Raw genomic sequence first — 10,663 nt, 5'->3', positions numbered from 1 at the left:
AGTGCTGAGACAGTGAGAGCAGCTGCAATGGGAAATACCACCAGCAGCGCCTTATCGAAGGAGATCCTGGAGGACCTGAAGCTCGGCACCAAGTTCACAGAGACCGAGATCTCCCAGTGGTACGAGAACTTCCAGAAGCAGTGTCCGACGGGCCGCATCACGCCCGAGGAGTTCGAGCAGATCTACGAGCGCTTCTTCCCAGAGAGCGACGCCAAGAGCTACGCTCGCCACGTCTTCCGGTCCTTCGACACCAACGACGACGGCACGCTGGACTTCAAGGAGTACATCATCGCGCTGCACATGACCTCCACCGGGAAGACCACCCGCAAGCTGGAGTGGGCCTTCTCGCTGTTCGACGTCGACAAGAACGGATACATCAACAAGACGGAGGTGACCGAGATCTGCCAGGTGTGTCGACTGGGAAGTAAACCACAAATATCTGAACGTTCTCTGAGAACATTTACCTTTGTAGCACCAAAAAAGTTCCTGCTGAGACTGAAAATATCGTCTCTAACCAGAAAAGGTTGGTTTCAGGGAAACTTTTTCAGCAGCAGGTCATATAAAACACAAAGTTATCTGACTGAATGTTAGAATTAAGACTGCAAAATATTGATAATTGTGCAAATGTACCCAGGTAGTTGAAATATCAGTTAAGATATTACATTAATCTGAGTAATTCTTGTTTATATCGACTAATAACACTGAATTAATGAACTAATTTAGATAGGAATATGACCCATCAGTATGATTAATTATGCAAAATAACCAGAGTAATTTAAATATCAAAGTTAAGACCTGATTAATTAAAATATTATGTCCCCACAATGTCATCAATTATGCGAATTGACCTTACTAATTTAAGGAATGTGTTTATATACCATTTACTGTGATAGAAAAGACAACTTTACCTGACTCAGTATTAAGGTTTAGACCCTACAATGTCATTAATTATGCTAATTTACGACACTAATTTGAATATTATGTTTACAATATTATATAAAAGACAACTTCACCTGAATAATTATTATGGTTAACTTAAATATTACAATTAAGACTCTACAATGTCATTAATTATGCTAATTCACCATACCAATTTGAATATGTTTACAGTATTCTATAAAAGGCAACTTTATCTGACCAAATATTAAAGTTGAGGCCCTACAATGTTATTGATTATGCTAATTTAACTGAATGATTTGAATTTTATCATTAAGACCTAAGTATTAAGACTCTACAATGTTGTTAATTTGCCTAAATAATGACATTTTCACCCTACAATATTGCACAAAACCAGTAAAGACTGAAGTAAATATTACAGTAAACATCGGCCAGGTGAGGTTTCTGGTGATATGATAAGCATGTGAATATTCTGTGATTTTCTACCTTTCTAACATGAAATCAGTGAAAACAGCTTCCATCGCTGTGATGATTTTGTAACTGGATCACATCAGAACTCGGTCCTCCAGGGAAAACTTTTTAAGCTGCGTTGGAGGAAAATAAAGTGAGGATTAGGCGACACCAGTGGCAGATTCTGAGGCTGATAAGCTGCAGTTTTGTGCGTCAGGTGTCGGTTTCGTGGTCGTTATTTAATTCAGGAAGGTTTTTCGCTGTTTATTCCGATCAGCGTCTCTAAGCTCCGTGTAAGCTGAGAGCAGGTGTTAATTGGAAACTGGCCGTCGCTGTCACGGTATGTAGGTCTGAGACTAATAACTCCTGGTAATCTCTGTGATTATGCCTTTAGCTCTCAGACAATAGGCAGTGTGGAGCCTAATCCACGGTTCTGCTCCTCCTGAGGCTGGTTCTGGTGTCTGACGGATGTTTTCAGACGCTCGAACCTTCAGTTTTTCTTCTCTGCTTTGAGACAAACGATGTGGAGTAGTAAAAGGTTTAGGCAGATCAGCTGAGAATCCAGCTGGCATCGTAATGGGATTTCATTCCCGGCCAAATGGCCCGGGTCCATCGGCGCGTGTTTACAAGCGACGCATAAAATAGCTGCTTTTCAAAGCCCTGAGAGCAGCCAGAGGAGGTCTTCTGGAAAACAATGAGGTGGAAGTCAGAAAAAAAGTGGATTTAAGGTCGGAAACGGAAACATCTGATTGAGTCTCACAATAAACTAAATCGACAGAGCAGAGCAGTTAATAAAAATAAGAATAAACATGATTCATTCTAACTTAATCGGCTGCTGCAAACAAATGAAGAGTTCATTTGCAAAAACAGGTAACTCAGTTTTCAGAAAACTCATTTTTTATTGTTTACTTGAGATAATAATAATAATTACACTAATAATTTATTTTTCTCTATTTTCTCATGTATTTTTCTACTGAGTCAAATCAACTCAACTTCAGTTTGATTGATTTTATCTCAAGGAAACAATAAAATAAAAAGTTTTCACGAAATGTATCGAAACGGAGTTATCTGTTTTTGCCGATATCCTAGTCAAGTCGAGTATTTTGGGCAGATTGGTTAAGCAAGTCCAAGTCCCCAAAACTGGGACAAAAGTCTCCCTCCGCAGACTTTATTCTTATAAATTAAAAGTATAAACTTATTATCAGAGACTTTAATCTCTACCACTTTTAGTTTCTTTTGTAATGTGGCCCAAACACTCCTCGTAACACAAAAAGACAACATGATTCAAGCGGCTAATACTAGCTAGCGCACGTTAGCTCCCGGCGCTAAATGTATTTTCTAAGATTAGAAATCCGACTTACCTTATCAGTGTCAGCCATCTTCTCTTCTCCTTTTCGTCCAGAGGAAAGCGGTAGAAAGATATCGTTTTATTTACATCATTTCTGTTGTTGCAACACGGACACAACACAGCACCATTATATCGTTGGTTTGGTAGGACACGGAAGTGACGTTTTTGGACACGATGACGTAGTTACTAGCCATCCCCATACTCATTTGTGTTTTCTATAATATTTGAGCTTAAACAGAATATTTATTTTACTCTAATAAATTTGTTTTCGTGGGGCTACTATTATATGGTCTTTGCATAATTATCAATATTGTAGGGTTTTATATTATATTATTGTAGGGGCTTAACTTTAATGTTTCGTATATGCTAATATTGTAGGGTCTTAACCTTAATATTTAACTTCCTCGGATAGATTTGTGTTTAATAAATTATTGTAGGGTCTTAACTTTAATGCTTCATATATGCTAACATTGTAGGGTTCTAACCTGAATATCTAAATAAGTCAGGCAGATTTGTGTTTTTTTTATAGGCTAATATCGTAGCATCTTACCCTCCATGTCTAATTTATTCAGCTACATGTGGGCTAATATTGTAGGGACTTAAATATCTAAAAAAGTCAGGTGGATTTGTGCTTTATAAGATATCATAGGGTCTTAACCTTAATATCTAATTTACTGCGGTAGATTTGTGTTTCATACGAGCTAATATTGTAGCGTCTTAACCTCCGTGTCTAATTCGCTCAGCTAGATTTGTGTAGACCGTTGTAGGGTCTTAGCCTTATTGTTTAAGCTCGTTAGGTTAATTGTCAGCGTCACACTAATTTCTCTACCAGACAGAAGTGTGGCTCTGCAGCCGTTTTAAATATAATTAATGGTCACTGAATGCATCCGTCCTGCAGAGACCGAACAGTTCCACCTGCAGGATGAATAATCGTCTGCTGTGCAGGTTTCAGAGGATTGCAGGTGACTAAATGACTATTCACTCCAGGTCCAGGCCTTTAAATGTGTCCCACTGAGAGAGGAAGCTCTCAGCTGCACATTTAAGTCACCTAGATTAACATGGATTACAGCCAAGACTCCGGCGTCAGGCCAAGATGTCCTCTGAGTTAATAAAGTCAGCTGGTGGGTGGAGAGGTCGCAGTCAGACATAAAAAACAGCGTTTATATAATATTAGACGGTCTGAACGGGAATGTTTGCTTATCAATAATATAATAAAGTCTAAATCTTAATGTTTAGTCAAGTAAATAAGTGCTTTATGTAATATTGTAGCGTCTGAACCGTCATATTCAATCATAAATAACATAATAAAGTCTAAACTTTAATGTTTAGTCAAGTAAATTTGCATTTTATCTAATATTTCAGGGTTCTAACTGTCATATTTTATTATGAATAATATTAAAGTCTCGATCTTAATGTTTAGTTAAAAAAAAGAGTGTTTTATGTAATATTGTAGGTCTAAACAGTCATATTTAATTATTAATAACAAAATGAAGTCTAAATCTTAGTGTTTAGTTAAAAAATTAGTATTTTATGTAATACTGTAGGGTCCTAACTGTCATATTTATTATGAATAACATATTAAAGTCTCAACCTTGACGTCTAGTCAAGTAAATTAGTGTTTTATATATTAATGTACAGTCTAAACTGTCATGTTTACATCATTAGTAACATAAAGTCTAAACCTTAATGCTTGGTCAAGTAAATCTGCTTTTCATATAATATCATATGGTCTTAACTGCCATATGTAATTATAAATAACATAATAAAGTCTAAACTTTAACATTTAGGTTAGTAAATTAGTGTTTTATATAATATTGTATTGATAATATTTCATATTGTATTGCATTAAAACCAGGGTTTACATAATATTATAGTCTTAACTGTCATATTTACATTATTAACAACACAATAAAGTCTCAACCTTAATGTTAATCAAGTAAATCTTTGTTTTATATAATATCGTAGGGTCTGAACTGTCATATTTACATTATTAGTAACATAATAAAGTGAATTTGTGTTTTATATAATACTGTCATATTAATTAAATATTATCATCCGACCCTACAATAGTATGTAAAACACAAATGTATCCAATTTAAATATTACAACTTTGGAATTATGCGATATTATACAAAACACTAATTCACCTCACTAAATATTAAGTATTAACAATGCAAATTTACCTGAGTTATTTAAATATTAAGACAGGGACCCCACAATGTTATGATTCAGTTAGCATGTTGGAGATCAAGTTCACTTTATTGTCTCCCGTAGGAGAAGTTTGTGGTTGCTACTTGTTTTAATCTACTTGAAACAAGAGCAAAATGACAGTAATCAGGACCTTCTGAGGTTGTTTTATGTAAATACAAATATGAAATAAATACAGATATTAAGGTTGGGACCCTACAATGCTATGATTCAGTTAGCATGGGGTTGCTAATTGCAGTTTTAATTTTATTCTACTTGATACAAGAGCGAAATGACAGTAATCAGGACCTTCCGAGGCTGTTTTACATCGATATCTGCATCTATTACCTCGTTATTCCTACGGTTTACACACCGCTTTAGCTTTCCTGTGCCGTTTGAACGTTCAGACAGATGTGATGCAGCGCTGTCTGATCTCATCCCAACCCCCCTCTCAGGCCATATTTAAGCTGATCCCTAAGGAGGAGCAGAGCAAACTACCAGAGGACGAGAACACACCGGAGAAGAGGGCCAACAAGCTGTGGGCGTACTTCGAGAAGAAAGACAACGGTGAGTTTCAGCGTCGGCGAAACCTTGAAAACCTCCCTCCGGCAGATGTTCGGGCTTGCTGCGGGACAGATTATATTACACAATCATCTGTTCACAACAACACAACAAATCCACCTGAGGCCACATGTCTGCACCGCTTCTGTCATGAAAGGTTTTATTCCGTGGCATGTCAGCAGACGTCTTAGATAACGTACAGCCATTACTCAACCTTCTAATTTCCTGCTTCTCTCTTTATTTTCCCCACAGAGCGACTGGCCGAAGGAGAGTTCATCAAAGGGGTGATAGAGAATGAGAATGCGATGCGTCTTATCCACTACGAACCACCGAAACAATAAAGCCGCTCCCATTTATCCCCTTCTGTCTTTTATGAATTTGTCCGTTCTAAACCCTCAGATGCTTCCTCTCTAATCCCTCTGTGTAAATACTCATCCTGCAGTGTCTTGGTCGCAGCTAACTTTTCAGAAAGTTTACGTCATTTTGTTTTTGTTTTTCTTCTTTGTCAATGAATTTATATCGAGATAGACGCCGCTAGAGGCAAAGTATGACGTGTACAGCCAAAAAAAGAAGGTTTATAGCGTGTTTATACATTAATATATGCATATTAGGAGTTGAAAAATGATCTAATATCCAATACTTATTCGCATAAATAATTCCTGATGAAATAAATGAATTTAATAATGTGGTTTCCTCATTCTCTCTGATTGGTTAAACATCACCACTAGCAGCCAATCAGCACTGGAGGATAAATGTTGATAAGTTCTGTATTCATTTAACATTCAAAACATAAATTAACTAATTAATTCTGCATTGCAGTTTGTGTTATTTTGAATTCTGACACCAAGATTTTAATTTGTACTGCATATATTCATGTTCACTACCATCCACACGTTTGGTTTCACTTGTTCTTATTGTTGAAAAAAAAGCAGCTTTTTCTCAATTAGGATAACATTAAATGAATCATAAATCCAGTCTAGACATTGTTAGCAAAACAACCTAAAGTTAGCTAGTGCTACAGCAGGCTAATGTAGCACAATACTGTTAGTTTAAGTCTGTCAGTTAGCGCTTTAACGATGTCATTAGCTTAATTTAATGTTAGCTATTTAGCCTTTTAGACTGTTAATAGGCTACATTGTGTTAGCTAACGGTGCTGAATGGCTCATTGATGACGAGAAAACCCTTGCGCAGTTATGTTAGCACATGAATAAAAATAATCAAATATGACAGTTCAGACCCTACAATATTATATAAAGCACAAATTTACCTTAATATTTTAAAGCCTACTATATTAGTTGGTATAAAACTTGAATCTACCTGTGTAATTTAATAACAATACAATTAAGATACTACAATGTTATATAAAACAAATTTACTTGACTAGACATTAAGGTTTAGACTTTGTTATGTGATTAATAATCAGAAATCCAGTCTAGACATTGTTAGCAAAACAACCTAAAGTTAGCTAGTGCTACAGCAAGCTAATGTAGCACAATATTTTTAGTTTAACCTAAAGTCTGTCAGTTAGCACTTTAATGATGTCGTTACCTTAACTTAATGTGAGCTGTTTAGCCTTTTAGACAGTTTGTAGGCTACACTGTGTTAGCTAATGGTGTTGAAAGGCTATTTGATGATTAGAAAACCCTTGTGCACTCATGCTAGCACATGGATAAAAGTGGGAGATTTAATGGAAAACATGAAAGTGACCCCAAACTTTTGAACGGTAGTGTACATTAAATACATATATATACATATAGTTCTTTTATTCACCTTTAAATGATATTTCTGAATGTTTTTCTCTGCAGAAACTGTCGTTAACAGCAGCTCTCACAGCATCGTATGCTAACTTGTTGTAGCTTCTTTCTTTTTTTTACAGAACTTGAAAACTGAGGTTGTTACTCTTGAGTGCTGCACTTTCTTCACTGTATAATAAATTGAAAGTTTTCTCATATGTCTGGAAATCCAGTCTAGACATTGTTAGCAAAACACCTAAAGTTAGCTAGTGCTACAGCAAGCTAATGTAGCACAATATTCTTAGTTTAACCTAAAGACTATCAGTTAGCGCTTTAATGATGTCGTTAGCTTAACTTAATGTGAGCTATTTAGCCTTTTAGACAGTGAATAGGCTACACTGTGTTAGCTAATGGTGTTGAAAGGCTCATTGATGACTAGAAAACCCTTGTAGCAGTTATGTTAGCACATGGATAAAAGTGGGAGTTTTCATGGAAAACATGAAAGTGACCCCAAACTTTTGAACGGTAGTGTACATTAAATACATATACATACATATAGTTCTTTTGTTCACCTTTAAATGGTATTTATGAATGTTTTTCTCTGCAGAAACTGTCGCTAACAGTAGCTCTCACAGTATCGTATGTCAACTTGTAGCTTTTATCTTTTGTACAGAATTTGAAAACTGAGGTTGTTGCTCTTGAGTGCTGCACTTTCTTCACTGTACAATAAATTGAAAGTTTTCTCATACGTCTGGAAATCCATTGATTTGGTGTTTCCCAGAAAACACTAAATTCTCCTTTGACCTAGAAACACTCTCCGTATATCCTGCGCTGATAAAAGAAATTTAGATTTGAAGTTGTGTTAATCCCAGACAGTAAATCCAGGATTATCTCCGATGTACACATATTTAAGGTGGATGGAGGTGCATTATTTAGCTTCTTGAAGCGCTGCCTCGGATGACATGCACATCTGTCCACCGTGTGAGTGTTTTCCTGCTGCAGATGTTACAGTATTTGCGTACAGTTTGTGCCTGCGTTTGCTTCCAACTTCCCTCCTGACCCCCGGCCACCCTCTCCCCGCCCTCCACATCGCATGCCTCGCGTCGCCCTCCTTCCTTCCTCTTCCATACCAACTCGGGATTACATGGTTACACATATTCTTCTGTTCAACATCAGAGCGCAGACTTTTTTAAAATCTCTTGCTAAGCATCCTTTCCATCTCCTGCGGGTTGTGCTGTGCAAACATACCGCAGAGATTGCTTCTTGCCGCTTCAAAATCCTGTTTCTGTCAAAAGTTCACCCCACCGGAGACAGAAATGTTAAAATGCATTGCTGAGATAAGAGAGGAAATATTCTATATTTGCTCTACAAAGCCGCTCAGTCGTAGAAAATCCTTCCAATATCGATCACAGAGAAGACGTTTGTTCCTGATATGTTGCGAGATAACATTTAAACAATAAAATAAAACACTTTTACACACACAGTCACACCATTACTTCCCTTATTTTCCACGAGGCACTAAAAAAAATACCCAGAAAACATGCAGGCTGGCCTGTAGTACAAACATCAGACCTTTAACGCAGTGATGATCTGTTGGTTTCATTGGTCTGAACAGCTAGAAGACGAACCGGAGGACAAGATTCAGATTCTTCAGTCCTTTTACTTCCACTGTTCTGGACTCGCTGAGTGGAGACTTTGGGCAGAAGTCCGCCATTTTGGTCGCACATTCAATGCAGCTTTGGCGTTTTTCTTTTTAAAACAATAAAGTCCAAGCAGCTGTCTACAAGATTTGAATCAAATCAGATCTTCCTTTGTGCAAATGTCCCACCACGTTAACGCTTCAGCGTTACTTTGCAGAGACACCACCACTGCATCCTGGGATTGGATTTTAGGCAACACAAACAGTCCTGTGCTTTTCTGAATGATAATGAGGAGCAGCAGACCATCCTCCAGGACTGTGGAGGTTCAAACTGGAGGACAGGGAGCACCAGGATCAGTGTTTCAGCTCACCGACAGCTCTTTCCTCTCAGGTTTTCAGCCGTTTTACTGACTCCACTGTTCTGACGCTCCAGATTTTGGGCATAAATCCGCCATTTTGGTCACATCTCATGAAACAATAACATCCAAGTAGCAACCTGCACAATGAAAAACTTCAAAGTTTTGCCAAAGACTGCTTGTCTAACCTTCCTTTGCGCAAATGTTCCACAAACAGTCCTGTGCTTTTCAGGCCCGAAGAAGAATGGCGCTGAGGTGCAGCAGACCATTCTCCAGGACTGCAGAGGTAGGTCTGGATGTGAACGACTACTGGAAGTCAGGAAACATCAGAATCTGTCTCAGCTCTCTGATAGTGGTCTTCCTTTACAGATTTCTCCTTGAACCCCCCTAGTCTGACTCCCAGAGTTGAGTTGCCATTCCAGTCGCACGTTTAGGGAGTTGCATGTTTTCAAATCCCCTTTACCAAGGCAAAATAAAAACCCTCAGAGCCAGCACCTACATGCTGAAAATTTATTCATGTTCCAGACTTTGACCAAGCCATAAGCCAGACCTGTTGGGCTAACCTCCCTGTGTGCAGACGTCCCACCAAAACTACCCCTTATAGTTTTATGACGGGACACCATCACAGCATCCTGGACTCACCAAAGGGTAGGACTCTGTTCCGTTGCACATTTCAAGCAGACCTGCAAATGTTTTCAAAATCTGCTTTGCTGCAGGAAACAAGCTCAGAGCAGCAACCTACATGTAGAAAAATCCAGGTTTTACTGAAAGACTTGAATCCAGCTGAAGTTAAATCTGCTTGGCTCACCTCCCTGTGTGCAAATGTTCCACCAGAACGATGCCAGTGATGTCAGAGGAACGACATCACTGCACCTGGGCTCAGCCACTACCTGTGATTGTGAGAAAGATTGTTTTCAACCCTACGGTAGAATAATAATGAGATGCACAGACCATTCTCTAGCATCGAGATCTGAGGATTACTGGAGGCCAAGAACTTCCAGGACATTAATAGCGTCATTTATTTTCATTTTTTCAGTCCTTTACCTTGATCCTCTGTTCTGGTCCACCACATGTTGGCTTAGGGAATAAGTCTGCTGTTTCGGTTGTACGTTTCAAGCAGCTTTCTCCGACCTTCTGCTGTTTACATGTTTTACAAAATCCCCTTTGCTACGGTAAACAACAGCCTACTCAATGAAAGCGCCTGGCTCACCTCTGTTTGTGCTAAATGTCCACCAAAACTACACAACCCCCCCCCCCCCCCCCCCATTACATTTCTGTAGGGACACCATCACTCCATCCTGGGCTTAGCCCCGCCCAAGATCACTGTGATTGGTTTAATGAAACACAAACAAGCCTGACTGTTTTTCACCCCTATAGCAGAATAATAATGAGGTGCAGTGGACCATTCTGCAGCACTAATAGAGGTCTGGATATGAACGACTACTGGAGGTCAAACTGAAAGTCAGGAAACACCAGAATCTGTGTTTTCAGC

The 10,663-nt window shown here is 38.4% G+C and overlaps 1 protein-coding gene across 1 annotated transcript; it reads left to right on the top strand.

Annotated features, from left to right (window-relative positions):
* rcvrn2 (recoverin 2) lies at nt 1–6,365 on the top strand. The gene is made up of 3 exons (XM_051957384.1): nt 1–408; nt 5,338–5,449; nt 5,696–6,365. The coding sequence occupies exons 1-3, from the start codon at nt 28–30 to the stop codon at nt 5,782–5,784; spliced, it is 582 nt and encodes a 193-aa protein (XP_051813344.1). The 5' UTR covers nt 1–27; the 3' UTR covers nt 5,785–6,365.
* The last annotated feature ends 4,298 nt before the right edge of the window (nt 6,366–10,663 follow it).

This window comes from Acanthochromis polyacanthus, chromosome 12 (genome assembly GCF_021347895.1).
Source record: "Acanthochromis polyacanthus isolate Apoly-LR-REF ecotype Palm Island chromosome 12, KAUST_Apoly_ChrSc, whole genome shotgun sequence".
Classification (NCBI taxonomy): domain Eukaryota; kingdom Metazoa; phylum Chordata; class Actinopteri; family Pomacentridae; genus Acanthochromis; species Acanthochromis polyacanthus.
Note: the sequence above shows the minus strand (reverse complement) of the source record. Positions and strands in the feature narration are given on the sequence as shown.